This window comes from Stenella coeruleoalba, assembly GCF_951394435.1.
Source record: "Stenella coeruleoalba genome assembly, chromosome: 11".
In the NCBI taxonomy this organism is placed as follows: Eukaryota; Metazoa; Chordata; class Mammalia; order Artiodactyla; family Delphinidae; genus Stenella; species Stenella coeruleoalba.
In genome coordinates, this window is record NC_137157.1 from 64,240,578 (window position 1) to 64,261,392 (window position 20,815).

General features: G+C 49.1%; 2 protein-coding genes across 10 annotated transcripts in view; one reads left to right on the forward strand and one right to left on the reverse strand.

The window, feature by feature from the left end:
• Positions 1-282: 282 nt before the first annotated feature.
• On the forward strand, positions 283-8,322 carry ASB8 (ankyrin repeat and SOCS box containing 8). Of its 6 annotated transcripts, none has more exons than XM_079937680.1 (4): positions 283-369; positions 2,918-3,081; positions 4,544-4,648; positions 6,502-8,322. In XM_079937680.1, the coding sequence occupies exons 2-4, from the start codon at positions 2,953-2,955 to the stop codon at positions 7,132-7,134; spliced, it is 867 nt and encodes a 288-aa protein (XP_079793806.1). In that variant the 5' UTR covers positions 283-369; positions 2,918-2,952; the 3' UTR covers positions 7,135-8,322. The 6 variants fall into 6 exon arrangements, with proteins under 6 accessions (XP_079793806.1, XP_079793807.1, XP_079793811.1 ...); XM_079937681.1 differs by having other exon boundaries at positions 326-369; positions 2,922-3,081; XM_079937682.1 differs by lacking the exon at positions 283-369 and adding an exon at positions 382-1,398.
• A 1,166-nt stretch (positions 8,323-9,488) lies between these two features.
• The window catches only part of PFKM (phosphofructokinase, muscle), a 44,141-nt gene continuing 32,814 nt past the window's right edge, over positions 9,489-20,815 (reverse strand). For all 4 annotated transcript variants that reach the window (XM_079936774.1, XM_079936776.1, XM_079936775.1 and 1 more), the window contains exons 7-23: positions 20,512-20,556; positions 19,984-20,092; positions 19,778-19,873; positions 19,423-19,515; positions 18,714-18,839; positions 17,569-17,633; positions 16,985-17,048; positions 16,087-16,236; positions 14,921-14,991; positions 14,476-14,563; positions 14,241-14,393; positions 13,580-13,744; positions 12,541-12,602; positions 12,206-12,317; positions 10,790-10,889; positions 10,605-10,710; positions 9,489-10,365 (exon numbers count right to left, since the gene is read on the reverse strand). In XM_079936774.1, the coding sequence (XP_079792900.1) occupies positions 10,221-10,365; positions 10,605-10,710; positions 10,790-10,889; positions 12,206-12,317; positions 12,541-12,602; positions 13,580-13,744; positions 14,241-14,393; positions 14,476-14,563; positions 14,921-14,991; positions 16,087-16,236; positions 16,985-17,048; positions 17,569-17,633; positions 18,714-18,839; positions 19,423-19,515; positions 19,778-19,873; positions 19,984-20,092; positions 20,512-20,556 (1,750 nt within the window). In that variant the 3' untranslated portion in view covers positions 9,489-10,220. The remainder of the gene's footprint in view (positions 10,366-10,604; positions 10,711-10,789; positions 10,890-12,205; positions 12,318-12,540; positions 12,603-13,579; positions 13,745-14,240; positions 14,394-14,475; positions 14,564-14,920; positions 14,992-16,086; positions 16,237-16,984; positions 17,049-17,568; positions 17,634-18,713; positions 18,840-19,422; positions 19,516-19,777; positions 19,874-19,983; positions 20,093-20,511; positions 20,557-20,815) is intronic.

Here is a 20,815-nt window from a genome sequence, read left to right on the forward strand (position 1 = left end):
ATGAACTCATTGCAGGCCTGCTCCACGCAGGCACAGCCCCACGGAGTTGGTCGAACAGCCAGCGGGGAGTGAGCTCTTTGCCCACGACCGCCACGGACTCAGCGCCCGGCCAGCAGCCGACAGCGCTACATTGCGCCTGCGCAAACCCTGTGGCGGGGCTAGATAGCAAAGTGGTTAACTAAGCCTTGGTTGGACCAAGGCGGCGTCACAAGCCTGCGCAGGCGCGTTCCGCCTTCGGACACTGGTCGCTGCGCAGGCGCCCGTTCTAGTCACCTATCCTGTAAACAGAGGGGCCCCCGGGAGGCAACTTCTGCTTCCGGGTCACGTCTTGACAGCGGCTTTCACCACCCAGGTCAGCCCTGCAGTTCGGTGAGTGTTACCCCGCTGCAAAAATGTCTGCAGCCTGGTTCCCTAATCCGGGGCACCACGCCCAGTAATGCTTCCTCCACTCCCAGCTCGGGGTCCGCCAGCCCTCGAGGCTGGGACCTCGTTCCGGGCCTTGGGGAGATCGGGGCAGGGGTTGGTCCGCCTCAGGGGCTCCCCTGCCAGATTTCGCGACCCCGTTTCAATACCGGCCCCGGGAGACCCGCTGGAATTGCTGCGGTCTCTGAGGAGCCCGTGCGGAAAGTGACACCACATGTCTTCGCATTTCGTGCAGTTGTCCATCACCCCCCTAGATTCGGCGAGACCAAGCTGCCGCGACTCCTCCCCCAAGCAGGCGCGGTGGGGCGGGGGCCCGCCTGGGTGGGCGGAAGCCTGGTCTCACTAGCACCAGAGCTCTTGAACGTCACCTCTCTCCTACTTTGCTTCTAGCTTCGCAATAAAAAATAATAATAATAAAAAAAAAAACCTTGGGGTTGTCTCTGGATCCGAAGTGAAAGAAAACGGGAGAGAGAGGACTTCCAGTACCAGCAGAGAAAAGGGTCAAACCGTGCATAGGCTGCTGCCCGGAGATACGTCGAGTTTAGATTTCGTTGACCCTCCCTGACGGTGAATGTTGTCTATGTGCCCCGAAGTTTCACTCTTCAGCACGAGCTTCGAGGCGGCAGCAGCAGAGGACCAGTGGTCATATTCTGAGTTAGGAGTTCTTAGCCTGGAGCCCAAGGGCGCTCCGAAAATGATTGCAGGGTGTAGTTTTTTCAGATTATCATGACCCGGAAATGGTTAACAGAACCACTTCGGTGTAAGCCTTCCACTTTGGACGCTCTGTTTTCTGCCCCCGTTCTTGAAATCGCTGACTCAAATGCAGCTATGCCTTTTCCCCCTTTTTTCTTGCAACAATGAAGTGTAAGATACAGACCCTTTGTCTCTGAGGAGTTTCGTGGCTGTTGGAGAGATTAAAACGTATGCCAAGTCTAAACTATCTAGAAAATTTCAGGGAGGCATATAAACAAGTGTGTAAGTTTACTTATTCTTAATAAAGTAGGGGAGAATACCCAATTTGAATCATTGATACCTATGAATTGAATATTTTTAACTTGCATTCCATTAATTAATACTGTATATATTTTAAACAGATAAATGGCTACTGATTAGCAAAATGGAAACTATTAGAGTTTATAGTATATTGCATAAGGTATAAGGGGATAGTCCTTCACAAAAGGCAAAAATTACATAGTATGAAATGAGCAAAATAATTTTTGGATTTTTCCCTTAGTAGTCATCATATGCATAAGATGTTTAATTACTGCAAGTCTTGGATTTTTTTAGGATCCAAAGTAATAAGCTTTACACTGGTTCAACAGATATTTATTGAGAACCTGCCATGTGCGAGGCACTGTTAAAAATAACACTGTATTTACCGCCAAGGAGCTTATAGTTTGATAAGAACATGGATTCCTAAACAGTTATACCTAGACAGCCGTACAGCATACTGTGCTTTCTCTACAGTTTGATATATGCTTTTTCATAGAAATACTCCACCTTCTTTGCTGTAATCTTAAATGTTCCCCAACTGATACATGGCTCTTATACAGCCGAAACTTATCATAGTTGAATTTATGTATATTGCATTATTTTCTTCTTCCAACGCCAAACTCAAGTCTGCTTCACAGTTGTCACAAATGGCCAATTTTTAAATTCATTTTTCACTCTTAAATGTGCTTGTTTTCCTACAACTGCAAGCATATGTCATTGGTATGAACTTTGAAATTTTTTTCTAATTTTATATAGATGACCCCAGAGTAATTATACTTTGGCATTCCTTCCTTATTTTAGAATATTACCTCAAAAACTTCCTATTTTTTTCTTTGCTGAAGACATTTTAAACTGTTTCACAGATGCCTTGTCATTTGTATTTGTTCCATCTCTTCTCACAAGTAGCAATCACTCCCATACCCTTTAGTCAGTCAATCAACCAGTATTTATTAAGTACCTACTTTTTGTAAGACTCTGTGGCTGGCCTTATATGGGCCAAAAAAGTAGAAGACAAGGACCTTGCCTTCCAATTGATTACAGTTTAGATGGAAAGACAATATGACCATAACTATACTGCAAGGCCACATGTAACAAGTAACCTAAAGGGGATGCTGATAATAAAGACCACATAATTCAGAGGAGGAAAAGAATGCTTTGTGGCATCTTTAGCCTTTAAAAGAATCCCCTTCCTTGCCTAGTCTTTTTTAAACCACACAGAGCTCCATGGGGAGCTTGGAGCCTCTTGGGGAAATCTTGTGCTAGGCTAGGTTAGAGAGTAGAACTGAGATTTCAAGGGTCAGAACATTTGCATCCAGGTTTACCCAGCTCCTTCAGCAACTATTATAATCTATTTCTTATGATTAAGAAAAAATGATATTAATGAATGAATCATTGATCTATTTGAAATCTGGTTTTAGTAGTGGGAAGGCCTCAGAGAACCTCTAACTAAGGACAGGTGTGCTCAGCGAGACTGTGTATGCCTAAAACATCTTTGTTTCAGGCAGTTTGGAGCATGTGAACGTACTCTGAGCCTTGATGAGTTCCAGTATGTGGTATATTATGCAGAGCATTCAGAGCAAATACTCTCTCTCAGAGCGCTTAATCCGAACAATCGCTGCCATTCGCTCCTTCCCACATGACAATGTAGAGGACCTCATCAGAGGGGTGAGTGCGCTGTGTTGATGCGAGAGCCCTTGGGGAGGTGAAGTGGGAAAGCTCCCGGGGAATCCTAATGGATGACAGGTTTGCAGCTCTGACTCAGCACAAGATCACAGGGAGTTTTTACAGTCTTCTAAAATGTATTAACTTGACCATTAAAATATATTTAGCCTATGTTTTGCTTCTCTTCCCTTCTGCCTTTCACTTTGCGCCTATGATATTTTTCTTCAGGAATTATGTTCTAGATAAACCTAGTCCCTTGTTCTCTATAAAATCTCCGTCTGCATATGGTGCACATGGGACCCAGCAAGCTCAAAGTCTTCAACACATGCTGTACTAAGGGAGGAAGGAGGCAAGCAAAGCATAAGCGGCTTTCAAATCCTTGTGTTTTGTAATAATTACATGGAGAGATATCACTGGCCTTCTGTCTTACCAACAGCCACCACTTAAAGTTCCACAGAGAAGATCAACCCCTAACATGCATGGTAATTTTTGACTTAAGAAAACTTAACTATCTGATGTCTAACCACTACTATTCAGTAATTCTGTTGAATGACTAGTATCCTAGAAGGGCTTTGATGCCTTTTTCTGTGTATTATTCCTGTTGAAGAGAAGTTACAGGGTAATTTTTTTGGTCACTAGAGAATGCATCCAGATAGTTACTTCTGTACATTCTTTTTTAACAACTTTAGAGTCCTTATTTAAAGCCTAGAGCCCTGTAGCTGCTTCAGAGTTGTGTGGCACAGCTGTGAGAAGAAAAAGTCATACAGCATTAGCTTGTTCTCGGCAAAAGTGGTATCAGAAGACTCAGCAGTAGAAACTTGGTCACGTTCTAATTCTAGCTCTGCTGCTGAGTCATTCTGTGACTTTGGTCTGCTGTGGTATCTCCGTCTTCTTTACCAGATTTGAAATAGAAGTACCAGTGGGGGGCTAGGTGGCAGAGAATGCTGATAATAATAGGCTACTTTGAAGATGTTTATAAACAAAGAGATAACATTAAGATGACCTTAGTATTAGTGATGGTCATCTGTCAGGTGGCAAAAGAGCGTGCCAGTTCTCCTGGCTTCAGGCTGAAAGACTCCCTTTCCTGACTTTTTCAGAGCATGGTAGCCATAGAAAGTTGATTGCTTTGCCAACCTTCCTGCCTGATGATAAGGTTCCACTGCTTTTACATATAAGGTTATGTCCTCAGTGATGTCCAAATGACCATCTGGCAGTCTAGCTTGTGGAGAATCTTAATGACTTGATCTAAGGGAGCGACAGTTCCTTTCGTTCATCTTCAGTGTATTCTCTTGGTTTGGATATTGGCATTATAATATCATTTAATGAATAGGAATAGAAACTGGGGCTGGTAGTATGTTTACAGTACAGAGTCAGGACCCTTTCCCCCCCGGACCTTGTTCTGAGTCTTGTCCTGCGTGGTGAGCGAGAGCTGAAGACACCGATCGAACTTTCCTTCCGCCCACAGGGAGCAGATGTGAACTGTACCCACGGCACGCTGAAGCCCCTGCACTGTGCCTGCATGGTGTCCGATGCTGACTGTGTGGAATTACTGCTGGAGAAGGGAGCTGAGGTAAGGTTTCTAACGCTGTCACATCAGTGATGCACTAAACTTGAGCTTCACACTTTCCCACAATTTCTTGTCTCTTCTCCCATTTCTTCCCACCTTCTAGCTCCTGGTAACATCGGCATGGCCAATATTAAAACAAAATGTAATGGTGAATCATCCGAAGTATTTCATTCCTTTGCCTTTCTTTCTTACACTGTCCATGACTCCAGGAAGAGGGAATTTTTATCTCCCCTTAATCTCTCAGCCTTCCTTCTAGGGTTGTTTATATTTCCATTTAATCCTGTCATTGCCTGTTGACTATCCAGGCCCCTCAACCCTGATCCAACGTAAACCACTTGAGACTTGCTACTGGATGTACACTTCTAATACCTCCGTCACTGGAAAATAGATCACTAGGCAGTCCCTTCCCCAGGACTGAGCTACTTGTGTTCTTTCCGCCCACTGATTTTTTTTTTCTGTCTTAGCATATCTTGTTCCTATTTTCTTTCGAATGTACTTAACATAAAAAACATAGATTACTTTTTATTGGCATTAGCAAGAAGCAGCATAGTATAATGAATGATTAAAAGAACAGAGTCTGGAACCATACTTCATAAATTTGAATTCCAGCTCTGTCACTTCCAGCTGTGTGACCTTGAACAAGTTACTTAACCTTTCTTTGCCTCAGTTTCCCCATCTGTAAAATGAGGATGATAGTGGTGTCTTCTTCATAAGGTTGTAAACTGTTTAGAGCACTGGCATGTAGTAATTACTAAGTAAGTGCCTATTAAATAGATAAACCAGCAGTTTCAACAGCTTTTGAGGCATCCTCAAGGTGCACACGCTGTGGCACTCATCTGAATCAGACATGCCATGAAGCTGGTGTGCAGGCCCCAGACACACTGGTCGGTAAGCCTGCTGCAGCCCCCAGCATCCTCACCTCCACACTGCCATGTTATTCTCTACTTGTCATTAACTATCCCATAACTTTTATGAGTGACCCTGAAGTGAAAGCCAGTGATTAATGTCAATGATAAAAGTGAAACTACCCCAGGGGGCGGTGGGGGGGGGCAGTTTTTAGCTAAGTAGAAGGTTGAACTCAGTTAAATATCGCAGGGTTTTTTTTTTTTTTAGTGCCTTTCATGGGAGAAGATAATTCGCTATTTAAACCTGGGATCTGAAGTCTTTGTAGCCTTCAAAAATTATAGGTGATGCTGAGTTTTAGCAAGCCAGCTGCTCTTCCAGCACTGGAAGATCTGTGTTCTTTCCTCCACATGCTTTCCTCCAGGCTCTCTTGTGACCTCACAGCATATGTTTGCAGGAGGCTGACTTGGATGAACAATCTGAGCTTCTCTGGATGGTTAAAGAACACAGCAGAGCTACATGGGCAGAATCTTGACCTCATTATTTTTCAGTCTGGTTGCCGTTAGCCACGGGATACAGAGTGAGTCAGGATAAGTAAAATAATCCAAAACCTTTTCTCTGGCCAGTATATGCAAGCCGCTTTCCAATAAACATCTTTCAGAGTAGTTACGAGGACTTAGACTTCATCTTCTCTTTCTTTCCCCTTACCCTGTGGTAGAGGTCCTAGTGGATAGTAAATAAGAACGTGGAAGCAAAACCCTAGATAATGCAGGCCAGCTAATCGGTGGACATCATAGTGTCGGTTGTCTGGGGACAGTTGTTTTCCTATTTGCTCCTCAGCTCCTGTCATAGCTCCATCCTGATCACCATGACTCCCTGGGAATTGCTTGTTGACCCTCATGTTCAGAACGTTACATAGCAAAGGTAATGGATAGACACATGCAAGTGTCTTTGCCAGCCTGTCGTCCTCTCAGTCGTCTATACACTGTAATGTAGTTGCTCCCCCTTTACAGGTGAATGCCCTGGATGGTTATAACCGAACAGCCCTCCACTATGCAGCTGAGAAAGATGAGGCTTGTGTGGAAGTCCTGTTGGAATATGGTGCAAACCCCAATGCACTGGACGGCAACCGAGACACCCCACTTCACTGGGCAGCCTTTAAGAACAATGCCGAGTGTGTGCGCGCCCTCCTGGAGAGTGGGGCCTCTGTCAACGCCCTGGATTACAACAATGACACCCCGCTCAGCTGGGCTGCCATGAAGGGAAATCTTGAGAGCATCAGCATCCTTCTTGATTATGGTGCGGAGGTCAGAGTCATCAACCTAAAAGGCCAGACGCCCATCTCCCGCCTGGTGGCTCTGCTAGTCAGGGGACTTGGAACAGAGAAAGAGGACTCTTGCTTTGAGCTCCTCCACAGAGCTGTGGGACACTTTGAATTAAGGAAAAATGGCACCATGCCACGAGAAGTGGCCAAAGACCAGCAGCTATGTGAAAAACTGACTGTTCTGTGCTCAGCCCCAGGGACCCTCAAAACCCTCTCTCGCTATGCTGTGCGCCGGAGCCTGGGACTCCAGTATCTGCCGGATGCGGTGAAGGGCCTTCCACTGCCAGCTTCTCTGAAGGAATACCTGTTACTCGTAGAATAGCCCAGAGGAGACGAGTGCACCGTCAGGCAGGCAACTCTGGGTAAGGTTTTGCCCTGCAGCACTGTCTCTGTCTTGGAAAACAGGGAAAGCAGTTGTTCCTGCTCTGTGGTTTCTATTTCGAGGCAACATGTCACAACAGTAACCTCCACATCACCTCCCCTCCCCAAACCAAGCAACCAAAAACGTCCCTCACTTTTGTTTCTGTTTCTTACTTACCTGGCCTTTCATATTGCACCCTGAAAAGGAAGAGGTCTCCCTAACCCTCCCTTTAGGGAAAAAGTCAACAGTGAGACTAAATTTGTCTCGGAAGATGAAGCGTATTTATAGAACATGTGTTTGGTTTTCCTTTGGGGACCTGATTAACGTTTTCAGAAGAATCCCTCTTAGAAACATTTTAATTGATCTGTGAAGAAGTTTAAGAAAATTCCAGCTAACAATTGCAGCCCCCAAATGAAGATACTACAACCTCAAATGGTGTGCAGGTTCAGAATTGGGCTGGATGATATCCCTAGAATCATCCTGGGGCATTCAGAAGGGACTGGCCCCCTTTCTCACCATCGAAGGGAAGGGCAGCCTCTGCTTCTTTTCCATGGGTGTGCCCAAGGGTTACAGTAGTTCAGCAATATTATTTTAGAAAGACGGTCTTGCTGCTTTCCATATAGTAGAAGGGATAGGAGGTTCTAAGCAGTCCTAAGAACTAAAAGTCCTCAGAACTTTTCTTCTAATGCAGTTCTTTCTCCTCCTGACAGCCAGTTTGCTCTAGTGGGCTTGATAGGCACTTCCTGCGCCGCAGGCAAAGGTGTTTGCTGTAGCACAGGAGGACGTGGGCTGGGCTGCCTTTTCTCTCTGGTCTTCATTCACTCTGCTAAGAGTTTGGAATTTGTTTTGTTTTGTTTTGTTTTCAGGTGTTTTGGAAACTTTACTTTTTACTGATCTATACTAGACATTGGTGGAGGGGGTGGAGAGTTGAGGAGTGGGGGAGGAGCATTATAAGAGCTTCCTCAGAGATGACCCACCTACCCAAAAAAGATCTGTTTTAGTGAACAACACTTAGTCTACAGTACTCTCCCTTTTCATGTTCCTAAACTAGATCAAGTTGTTATTGATCCTAGATGACCTTATGCAAATGTGGAAAACTTTTTTTTTTAACTGATTGGGAACTATAAATAAAAATGAACTGCTGACACAGCTAATTTGAAAAAGTTCGTCCGCTTTTGTCCTTTTGCTGTTGGTGTTTTTTGCTCACTTAAAAAAAAAAAGAAATAAACAGTTCTAAAAGCAAGTTTGGCAATTTCTACTGTTCCTACTTTTCTGTACATTATTTAATTACCGTGAGCCTCAGTGTCCTCATCTCTGAAATGGGGCTGTCACCACCACCTGCATTGGCTGTTTTGAAGAATCAGTGATAACAGTGCTTGATACTAATTTTTCTTCCCCTTAAAGAACTGTACAAAGAGCATTCGGCTGCTTTAATGCTGGGCTCTGACAAGACTTCTCGGTCATTTTTTGTTTGCTTTATAAATTATTTTATTTTATTTATTTTTGGCTGCGTTGGGTCTTCGTTGCTGCGCATGGGCTTTCTCTAGTTGTGGCGAGCGGGGGCTACTCTTCATTGCGGTGTGCAGGCTTCTCATTGCGGTGGCTTCTCTTGTTGCGGAGCACGGGCTCTAGGCGCGTGGGCTTTAGTAGTTGTGGCACGCGGGCTCAGTAGTTGTGGCCCACGGGCTTAGTTGCTCTGTGGCATGTGGTACCTTCCTGGACCAGGGCTCGAACCCATGTCCCGTGCATTGGCAGGCGGGTTCTTAACCACTGCGCCACCAGGGAAGTCCTCGGTCATTTTTTAGAACTGTTTTTAGGGTATAGCAGTTATACTTTGGACAGCCAGCAAAAGTGAAGTACTACAGATAATCCTTTCCTCCATCCCTTGTAAAACCTCAAACTTCCGTCCTGCTTCAGCAAGCAAGCGAGGAAACTGTGTAGGTTGGGAGGAATATGTACGCTTGTGCCAAGAGCCAGGATCTGATTATTGGAGACTAATCTCAAGCCTGGCATTGACAGGGAAGCATTCTATCAACTGGGGGAACAGTCTGTAGTCCCAATCCTAAGAACCAACTGTATTACGTGGATACTTGCTAATGAGGCAGTATGGGACAGAAAACAAATTGAGCTGAATAAGAACTGACAATTTTCCTAATCAGTATTTCAACCAACCCACCAAACTAGGTCCAGGACTGGGTGTCTCTATTTCCCAGGCATTCAGGATGTACATGTCTCCCCACCGATGGTGTCTGGCTTTCATCGAGGAAGGAGCACAGGGGAAAAGTTGAGAAGGAAGAACCCTGTATTGTCAGAGGAAGAGTAGAGATTGGGGGATGGCTGGAAAATAGCAACGCTGGGTAATGGGTAGATGATCAAGAGGTGAAACACAACTTCATGCTTAAGGAAGACGGGAGCATCCTGTCGGCTGCAGAGGATGCAGGAGGGACTAGTTGCGGGATGAGGATAAGGACAGTGTCCTGTGCTTTAGGACCCTGTGTACAGAGTCAAGAGATGTCCAACAACAGAGAGAAGTACATGGGGTTAGCGCATGGGCTGCATTTTCCTAGGTGTCCGCTGGGCAGAATCTGGTGCTTGAGGCTGACAGGAATGCACTTGTGAAGATGATAACAGGAGAACCAAAAGCACAGTGACCAGTTGGCATTTATTAGTGTAGTTATGGTTTGTCACTGTCGTAAATGTAGTAGAGGAACCAAGACTTTGTTATCACAAAGAAATAAATAAAGCTTATTTTTAGGAAAATTCTAACCGAGTAACTGAAATCGAGCAGTAGCACTAGAGGAGCCCAGCCTCGTGTGACACATGAAGCTGGGGTGGAAGTCAGGATAAATTCTAACTACAAGGAGCTTACGCTTACTTGCCCCCTGCCCCAGCTCCCTGGCCAGAGCTGACCATGGCTGCAGTTACAGAATAAAAGGAAACCTAATTGAAAGTGAGCTGAGCTGAAACACTTGAGAATGCATGGACTTGGATCTATCAGGGTGAGCTGACCATGATCAGACGGTCCGTTCCTCTCACTGCAAAGAGGTTTAGATGGCAGCTTCTCCGGACCGCTTCCGACTGACGTGCTCGAAGTGGGCGTGCTCTGAGGTATCCAAGTCAATCTCATACTTGGCTAGGATTTTGAGGATGGGCCTCAGCTTCAGCCACCACTGTTCCTTGGGGATGCGGTGCCTACAAGGAACGAGGTAGATGATGATTTATCTCTAGCACCCCAGTCAACTTCTATCAAAGCCTATGGGAAGAAGTTGAGCAGAAGAGGCTGGATTTGGGGCCTGGGCAGCAGATCTGAAGTAAGTACGACTACAGGTGTTACTCCTAAAAGAAAAGGACTGAAGAAGGTGAGTAGCTTGGGAAGGGTAGATCTCGAAACTACCGGGGAGGGAACCACCGCAGGAGGTAGAGGTACTCACTCAAAATCTGTCTGTTCCTTCAGCTCAGCCACGGGTTGAAAGACCAGGGCCCTCTTACGCATCCCCAGAACACAGCCCGAGTCCGGGGTATTGGCAAAGATCCGCCCTGCAACAGGGATGGTCAGTCAGCTTCTATACTGGGAACCAGCTTCTAGGAAGGGGGCTCACCCTCTTACCCCACCTACCATTACGGTAACTCTCTTTGATTTTCCCAGACATCCAGTTCATAGCCTTTGCACCCATCTTAGTGGCAAAATTCCTGTCAAATGGAGTTGGGCTCCCACCCTGGAAAAAGAATCATAAAAATTACACGGGGAAGGACTCTAATGAACTGGCAGAGAGATGGGAATACACAGAGGAAAGTTTATAACCAGAAAGAGGAATCCGGAAGTCTAACTGTGAAAGGAAATCCTGAAGCAGGGCCGGGAGCCAGGGAAGCTGGCCTGGTGTATTTGGCCGTTCACCAGACTTCAGAGTAACTAATCAGTACAAGGGGATGACTGGTCTCACAGTCGCCTCTTCCAGCTCCGTAGCTGCATGACCCTGTTCATTTCCTTCTAGTCTTACTGGCCATTCAGTCAATTCCCTGCCCCTCATTAGCTTAGCAGCTTCTGTCAGTCACCATCATCGATGACACAAGTGTTCCTTGTGACCCAATTTGGATGCTCTTGGTAGCACCTCCGAATAATATAAAACATGGTGCAGAGTTTCTCTGAACAAAGCAGAAGTGGGAAAATGGGAAGGAAGGAAAAACGGAAAATAGGTCGTCATACTTTATCCAATAGTACCCCATTCCTGCAGGAGCTGCTAAGCCCATTCAAACTGAGATAATGTGAATTCATCTGTGGGTATAGAAAGGTCAAAGGTCAATGCTTAAGAGGCATCTGTGGGGACATTTGGGATGGGGTAGGCCTCAGACCACTAGTATCATCTGTGAGTGAGGCCTGCCTTGGGTGGGGATTGAATGTGGGTGATAGAAAGGGATTCCTTTCCCCTTGAAACTCCAGAGATGGAGCCCAACCCTAGCAAGGTGCCTGTACTCATCTCACAGGTTCCCCACAAAAGGCAGCATGCTATGGTGGCGAGAGCACTGGACCAGCTCATTTTGACCTCATTCCAGCTTGACTAGTGGCCCTGAAAAAAGCAGTTCTCCTCTGTGGCCTCATTTTCTTCATCTGAACCAGTGGTTCTCAACTGGAGACGATTCGGCCCCCCAGGGGACATATGGTAATGTCTAGAGACATTTTTTCAGTCGTACAAGTGAGGAGGGTGTGCTACTGGCATCTAGTGAGTAAGAGTACAGGATGCTGCTAAGTAAGCAATCCTACACCACACAGAACAACCACAAAGAATTTTCCAGCTCAAAATGGCAAGAGTGCCAAGGTTGAGAAACCCTGCCCTGAATAAAGAGGATGAACCACAGAATGTCTAAGGCCATTTCCAAGGTAAAGATTTCTGATTCTGTGACTGTAAAAGCCTGCAGGCCCACGCTCTGTGGCAGCCCCGATAGCCTCCAGCGGGTCGGAGTCTACTGGGAGATTCAGTGACTGTTGGGGGTTATTTATGGCTGTCTGGTGACGGGCATGGCGTGTCTTCCGCACCTGCTGCATGTGGCCGAGCACATTCTTCCTGCTGTCGAAGATGCCCTTCCCCTCCTCAGAGTACAAGTTGAAGATGAAGTCAGTGGTATAGTTCTCATTGCACTTCTCATTCCTGCAGGAGAGACCGAAGCCTGTGCCGGGCATTGTCCCCCTCCCTCCACCCGCCTTCTGCCTTGGTCAGCTTTGCCCCTCCCGGTTCCATCTACCCCTGCGGCCAGGCACTCTCCATTTGTATCCAGACTCCTCAGGGTGTCCCAGCCACGGATGCAGTCTGACTAGGGCCAAAGCCTGACTATTGCTTCTCTTCACTTAGGAGCAAACCGGGGATGAGGTACCTTAACACCAGTCCCCTCTTCACAGTTGTTTTCATCTTTTGTACCAGATGTTCCACATTCACCTGAAAATGAAACAAAATCCAAAGCCCGGCTGAGAGTGGATCCGGCTGGGCAGGCTCATAGATCCCTTCTTCCCCTCCAGGCATCTGCAGGAGGGAGAGGGACAGGAAGAGGGCTATTTACAGCCCAGGGCCTGAACCGTGCCTAAGCCCTTTAAGAAGGTCAGTGCAGACTGAAATTAAGACTCCAGATGCGACAGGCAGAACAGGCAGAGGGAAAGTTGGACAAAGCGTGGCGACTGTCAGTTTTCGGCTCCTTCAGGGGTTTCCAGTTCTCCCTCCCTCAGAGGGCTGACCCTGCTCTCCGTGTAGGTCTCTAAACACGTTGCGTCCGGGTCCGTGTACAGCAGTGATTCACCCAGAAGCAGTCGCTTCATTGGGCTTTGAGTTGGGGGTGAAGGAGGGAAAAGGTCACCCTCCACTGCAGGCAGGGGTTGGCTGGGCCCTTGGATTAGGGAGTTCCCTCAGCCGGTGGCCCTCCACTTTGTGGCTCTTTTTCCTTCCAATGAACGGGGATCTTGGAAAATGAGGATCATAAAGGTATCCCCTCAAAAAATGGAATGAGGACTCCGGTTTGGTAGCAGGGGAAATCTGGTGGGGGTGGGGGGGTGGGCGTGTGACTTTCTCAGTCAGTTAAACCACCTACTCAAAGTTTAGAAAGGTTTTGTAACCTCACTAAACCTTTCTGATCTGTAATATGGAGATAATAGCTCCCTTGCATGTCTGTTATGAAAATAAAATGCAAAAACGCACGTAAAGTGCTTAGCTGCATACCACCCTTCAAACAAATGCTCCGTCACCAGGAGCAGCGGCCACGTACAGGAGGTTACACCAGAGAATGCCCGCCCGGTGCTCCTTCTAGGACTCCACACAGACCACACATCAGCTCTGTCCTCGCCTTGGGCTCGCACAGCTTAGGTCGCCATGGGGACAGTGGGGAGAGACTGGGGCGGGGAGAGGGGCTCTGGGTAGCCGTCTACCTGCAGGTCTCGAATGGTGAAGGGCTCCTCAAAAATATAGGCAGCATCGGCCCCGGCTGCCAGGCCCGCCATGGTGGCCAGGTAGCCGCAGTAGCCACCCATGGTTTCAATGATAAACACCCGGCGCTTGGTGCCTGCCGCTGACTGCTTGATGCGGTCACAGGTCTGCAAAGACAACAGGTCATAGAAAGACACGGTCAGGGGTGTGATTCTTGTCACTTTGCTGGCCCCTGCCATCACCGAACTCTGGAGCGACATCCTCCCCAGGCCAGCGGGGCCCCTACGCCTCATTGAGTGCTTGTCTTCCGGGACGGCAGGCACGTCTGCTAAGCACAGTGTGGAACTCCTCCCCTGGAAGGAAGCTGTCCCTACCCCTCCTGTTGCTCGGAGTAGGAGAACTAGGCTGTAGGACCTCAGAAAGGAAAAATCATTTGATATGCAGAGTACAGACGCCTTTCTAGGTGACAGGACTCACAAGGCGTGGAGGATGGACACCATATGCACGGTTAAAGGCAGTGTGTGTAAATGCCGGGGCTTGAAGAAGCATTCTTCTAACACTGTGACTTGGTTGGTACAAAACAAGTGGCTCACTTTCTAGGCCCAGACTCGGTCCAGGGATTAGAGTCCTGGCCAGAGGCTGGGAAGCAGTGGTGGCCCTCACCATGCAGATGGTGTTGAGAGCCGTGTCGGTCCCCACGCTGAAGTCCGAGCCGGGCACGTTGTTGGAGACCGTGGCAGGGATGACCACAAACGGGATGCAGAGCTCGTCATACTGCTTCCTGCCCTCCATCAGCTCTAGGCCCCCCGTGTAAGCCTGAGAAGACGAGAGCAGCGGGGGCGGGAATGAGGGGAGAGGGAAGGTGGGGGCGGGGGGGAACGGGGGTGGGGGCACTCACCTCAAAGCCCCCGATGATGACAAGGCCCTGAATGTTGAACTTGGTGATGTTGGCACTGATCTGTTCGAAGCTCTTCTTGGGTAGAGTTCTAGTTGATTGGGGCAGGGGGAGGGGAATAGAATTTGGGGAAGAGACAGCAAAATTGAAGGAGAGAAACGCTAGAGTTAGAAGGCACTTTGTTTATAGTTTCTTAACTTGTGCCCCCTTCCCTACCCCACTTTCTCATCCCCGTCCGAGGATACACGCTGGGGCTCTGAGTTGCCAGAGATGCTAAGAGATGTCTGGATTGGCTCGTCTGCCCCCATGAGGCAACTGTGAGCTTGTGGAGAGCGGACCCAGAGACAGCACTGGTCAGGCAGAGCCCGACTGGATGAACTGACGCCCGCGTGCCGAGGCCCGCCTTTCAGGGCGACGAGACGAGGAGGCGCTCCTGTAATGCACTGACCTTTTAGTTCCAAGTTTAGAACCACCTTGGCCAGTCCAGCCCCCAACATAGCTCCAGCCAGCCTCCTCGATCTGCAGGGAAAGGTTGCACAGGTCCACACGGTGGCCTGACACAACTCCTTCAGCTCTGACCCCGCCCCTACACCCACCCGCCCGGACAGAGGAACGCCAGGCACCAGCTTTTCCCACCTCACTCAACTTCCTCCCCTTTCTGCTCGTTCACAAATCTTAAGCGCCTTAGATTACGCCAGGCCCTGTGCTGAACTCTGGGACAGAGAATTAAATCAGACGCGTTGTTTGCAAAGGGTTCATTTCAGCGGCCTGTTCCCACTGCCCTAAAATTAAATACAGTAGTCCCCCTTTATCTGTGATTCCACTTGCCAAGCTTTCAGTTACCTGTGGTCAATCTCAGTCCAAAAATATTAAATGGAAAATTCCAGAAATAAACAATTCACAGGTTTTAAATTGCATGCTGTTCTGAGTGGTGTGATGAAATCTTGCACCATCCCACCCAAGACGTGGGTCATCCCTTTGCCCGGTGTGTCCACGATGTATATGCCACCCACTCGTTAGTACAGAAAAAACACATAGTATACAGCTGACCCCAAACAGCATGGGGGTCGGGTGCCAACCCTCTGCGCAGTCAAAAGTACACGTGTAACTTGACAGTCAGCTCTCACATCCACCGCTCTGCACTCGTGGATCCAACCAACCCCGGATCATATAGTACTGCAGTATTTGCCACTGAAAAGTTCTGGGGACTTCCCTGGCGGTCCAGTGGTTAGGACTCGGTGCTCTCACTGCCGTGGGGCCAGGTTCAGGTCAGGGAACTAAGATCGCACAAGCCGTGCAGTATGGCCGCCCCCCCACCAAAAAAAAAAAAAATTCTGCATGTAAGTGGGCCCATGCAGTTCAAACCCGAGTTGTTCCAGGATCAGCTGTACCTGGGGTTCGGTGCTATAGTGGTTTCAGGCATCCACTGGGGATGTGCCCCCAGCAGATAAGGGGGGACTACTGTATCTACTTCTGCTTGAACCCCAAGAGGAGAAAAAGGCAGTGAGGGATGGGGGAAGGTAAGAGAACAGGCAGGTCAGCCACTACACTTATCCTCTGCACCACTGCTCCTTGGCCCCAAAGTAAGCGCCCTCCTTCCTTGTATCCCTGTACCTGACCCTTGGCCAGGCCCTCGAAGCCGTCGTGTACAACCAGCACTCGGTTGCCCTGGATGAGACCGATTCTCACGGTGGAGCGGACGGCGGCATTCATGCCTGCGGCCGGGGCCCCCACGTTCATCACGGCCACTGTGTAAGAGCCACTCTGGAGAAGGAAGCAGAGGGGGAAAGGGGAAAGAGGGGACAGCAGTGGGGTGGGGGGACAGGTCAGTGAGGGGAGCGACACTCTGAGCCCCTTATGGTCCTGACAGCACACCCCTCCCCCAGGGAACGCCAGCACAGCCTGTCCCCTCCTCCATACGAGGGAAGCAAAAGTCTTCATCACAGATCAATAAATAAAGCTGTGCTCCCTGATCCCAGGTATCACTGCAAAATGAATAGGAGACCCTCCAGAGCAGTGTTTCCCAAAGTGGGATCCTTGGACCACCTGCTGTATCAGATCCACCCAGCGAGCTTGTTAACTCTGCATATTCCTGACCCTACCCCCATCTGAATCCCCTCTTGTGGGGGGGGAATATGCATGTTTAATAAGCAACCCAGATAATTCTGGTATATGGTAAATATTAAGAACCACTACACCAATGGAAGAGGTGGCTCAAATACACTTAGATGTGATTATTCCAGATTTGCCCAGAGAAAATAATACATGAGCCTTCTTTCCCATTCCTTGCATGCTATCTTGTCAGCCTTAAACTGGATGTGGGTCTTGGCTCAGAGACCTTCAGGGCACTCTAAGAACATGGGCTTATATCTGGGGTGACTGAGAGAAAATTATCTTAGTGGGGTCTAGGACTCAGCACTGAAGATTACAGGCGGGCAAAGAAGTAGGTTGTGTGGATTGAGGGTAGCACTTCATAATGAGAGAATAAGGGAAGAGAGCAACTTGCCAGTACCTTAGATACTGGGGGTCTGACATGAGCCAGAAGCTTGTATACCTCCCAGTTGTTCATGAAGCTCCTAAAAAAGTACAGAGAGAGAGAGAGAGAGAGAGAGAGGGAGAGAGAGGGAGAGGAGAGAGGGAGGGAGGGAGAGAGGGGTGGTGTCTCCAGGCCATTCCCCAAGGCCAGCAGCCAAGGGGATCTGGTCTGAAGTTTTGCTCCCAGCGTGAAGTTCCACAGGGCAAACCTCTAAGGACATAACTGGGGCCGAGCAGGGCTTGGGCGGGGCTGCAAAGAGGCCACTAACCCACCAAACACTCCCTTAGCACTCTTCCCCCCTCGCCTAGAGAAACTTATGATCTAGCTGGGTCCACATATAGAAATGACAGACTATGGAAGGCTAAGGCCAGGGAGAGAATCCCTGGGCTGAACTGAGCCACCTGGTCATCTCACAACTAATTCTCAGAAGAAATTGCTGCAGAGACAATAAGAGGAGGAGAAAGCAGAAGCTCCTATTTGGGGTCTGGAGCTACGTCGATTTTGGGCTTCATTCTGGCATCTGATTTCTGTAGCTAGTGAGCTCCTGGTCATTTCCTCACCGGCCTCTCAGCTTCAAGGCTTCATCAAATCTCTTCTCTTCCATGGCCTTGGTCACGTCTTTGGTCTGAGGGAGAAGCACAGCAACAGTCAGACTCTAGCAGCGCTGGATTCCCATCCCACACTGAGACCCTGCTCATCTCTGGGCTTGTGACTGGATCCTGCCCATCCTGTACCCCACCTTTTCTATGCCCCCCAAACTTTCTTAGAAGAAGTATCTTTGTTTTTCCTTAATTTTCTGAGTAATGAGCAGCAAAAGAAAAGGGCTGGTTCTATGCTCTATTTATTCGAAGATGGGCAGAGTGGAGGAGTACACACAGACAAGATAGCATCCTCCTCCATTCCACACCCAGGGCCCCAGCCTCAGAGTAGCCTCTAAACTAATGACTAAATAAAACGATCCTGCAGATAACCAGTTAGGAGGAAAGGCTGATCCCTGCCATGTGCTTCCCAACTACTGCTTTCTGCTCTGCGAGCCACAGCTTCAGCTTGGGGCTTTTAGAGATACGGTTCCAGGCAAGGCTGGAGCCTGTCTGGGCTGTAGGTCATTAGGACTCCTAAGTCTCAGAGAGAAGCAGCCAGGAGACGGAGAGCCAGCCCTGAGAATCAACCGGACACCTGAGCTTCCAGCCGCAGCATCTGCCCTGTGGTATCAGAGGAACAATTCCTCCGTAACTAGAGCCACCACTTCCTGAGCACTCAGCACCTTCCAGACCATTTACATGTCTTCTCTCCAGTCCTTATACTCACCCTCGAGGTGAGTGTTTCTTAGTAACCTCATATTGGTTCAGAGAAACATGTTCAAGGGAGAAATCAGAGAGAGGGATAAGCTACCCAGCCAGACCTCAGTAGTATTCCCCTGCTTTTAATAAGTTTGGAGAGAGACTGCATGGGTCTCATTACTAGGCAGGATGCAGAGTTTCGCATCTTCTTTAGCGACATCTGGAGGATGGGAAAACTGAGGCTTAGGTAGAGCGGTGACAGCTCCTGCACAAAGCCCATCGTCTGCCTTCCCCGCACGCCTCTCCCTGTGCTGCGCCACCTCTCCACCTGCCCCCGCCCTGGGAGCCTCGGCAGCTCCTCTCTTTCCCCATTAGCTCAGAGACGGGTTGGGGATGGCAGGAAGGCAGGCGGGGGTCAGACTCACCACCTGGACACACTCCATGAGGGGCAGGCGCACAGCCTGGTTACCAGAGAGGCTCACCACACAGGCTGGGGTGTCCGGGGTCCCCTCCAAGAGTGCCATCACTGCTTCCACACCCATCCTGCTGCCCTGCAGGGAGCAAAGACAGTCTGGTTCAAGCCTCCCCATCTAGTCTTGGCCTAGAGAACCCGGGCATTCAAGGCCCTTTCCAAATCACGAGTTGAGTTCCGCATTTAAGGACTGTGGCCAAGAACTCACTGGGCTTTACCTCCTGACCCAGATTTTGTCTAAAGCTTGATGACTCTTCATCCTTTTGCCACCTGAACCCCAAGGATTCTACCTGGTTCCAGAGAAACATATCCACTATAGTAATCAAGGGGATTACTGGGGCTGAATAATATTCCCTTCCTGATGAAAGTAGGATAAGAGGGTACAAACTGAGTATCTGAGGTTAGATCTTAATACTTTCACTCATGCTCAAAGCTCTAAGATATCAGACCTTAGGGGAGCATATCGTTTCCCAACATTTTCTGCAACAAAAGAGAACTCTTGAGCACATGGGAATGGGTCAAGGGCCACTGCAGTCCAGAGTCTGGTAGCAGGGTGGCATGAGCAACGGTTGAAGCCCCTGTGCTGGTGAAGCACTGTCCTGCCGGGAAAGGACAGCAGGTTGAGGGTTCTATGGTGAGGACCCCAGAGCCCCATGACTTACCAGGATTCTGTCAAAGGCCGACGGTGTCCCGCCCCGCTGCACATGCCCCAAGACGGTGACCCGGGTATCATATCCCAGACGCTTGACCACCAGCTGAAGGGATCAAGGGAGGGGCAGAGAGAGATACAGAGTCAAGGACCTAGACCTAAAGTCAAGGTCCCTAAACAAGCAGGGACCTAGATAAACCAAGGATGACTTAGCCTCTTATCTTGTAATGATTCCTAGGTGGGAGGAAACCAGGGGGCAGGAAAGCTGGGGAGAGACATGCAGGACTCAGGGGAGACTCAGAAACCACCAGGCAGTGGGGCCAGGATGGGTAAGGCGTCAAGGCCTCTCTGGCTCCTTTCATACTAACATTTTTGATGTCTTCTGAGCTGATTGGTTTCCCGTTTCTGTCAATCGCACCCTCAGCCACAATGATGATGTTGAGACGAGAACCACGGTTCCTGGTCTGGTCAAGAACAAAGGAAAAAATGGTCAGTGTTATGAAACTGCTGGACAGGAAAGGGATCAGCAGCAGAGCAGGGCGAGGGGTTTCAAAGGGCGAAATAAGGCCGGTACCTCGCTGAGCCGGCGACACAGGTGCTCCTCCCAGTCATCATCTGGCGGACACTCAGGAATAAACACCCAGTCGGCCCCACAGGACAGAGAGGTGACAAGGGCCAGGTATCTGAGACAAGAGCCAGAAGCGTCGCGCCAGGAGCTACGCTCCACCAACAGCCTCTCCCGTTCCTGACAAGGCCTAGTCCCATAGCCACTGAAAGGTCTGAGGAGCCCGTTTCATTCTTGGGGCGAGGGGAAGAGCCCCACTGGTTCCGCTAATCAGCGGGATTCTGTCCCTGAAGAGCCCCTCTATCCATGCTCACCTGCCACAGCGGCTCCCCATCTCAGAGCGCTGTCTGCTTTTTCACATGCGCATGTGTGGGATGTAAGGGAGGCTGGGTGGAGACGGGGAAAGGCAGCCACCCCAAGAGGAGTGTGTACACCTCCAATCTGCCACCACTGGGAGGCCTCCCTGGACTCCCCGGGGAAGAGGAAAGGGCTATTGCCTGGTCCATGGCATAAACGAGTCAAGGTGGGGGATCTTACCCACAGTGCCGGCCCATCACTTCTAACACAAACGTCCTCTGGTGGCTGTAAGAGACAGACATAGGGCTTGCACAGTCCAAGCGGCCCTACGGCCAGGACCAAGCCCCCACCCACACTGAGGCCAAGGAACCTCTCGGCAAGATGCATTTACGCCGTGGGCTTTCTAGCAGGTCTCCTGAGACACTTGGAAGACGCAGGGTAAACACTTTAGCCACAGGGTGTCCCAGGCCTGAGAAAACACCACAGAAAAAGGTGACAGTACTGAGGCTCTGTGCCTGGGAAGGAGGGGGCCTGGGAAGGGAAG

What these genes read in the sequence shown, in the direction of transcription:
- ASB8 (XM_079937680.1), top strand. Translation starts at nt 2,953, where the DNA reads ATGAGTTCCAGTATGTGGTATATTATGCAGAGCATTCAGAGCAAATAC. An exon ending in TAGAGGACCTCATCAGAGGG is followed by an intron (nt 3,082 to 4,543) that starts GTGAGTGCGCTG and finishes TTCCGCCCACAG; the next exon opens with GGAGCAGATGTGAACTGTAC. An exon ending in TGCTGGAGAAGGGAGCTGAG is followed by an intron (nt 4,649 to 6,501) that starts GTAAGGTTTCTA and finishes CCCCCTTTACAG; the next exon opens with GTGAATGCCCTGGATGGTTA.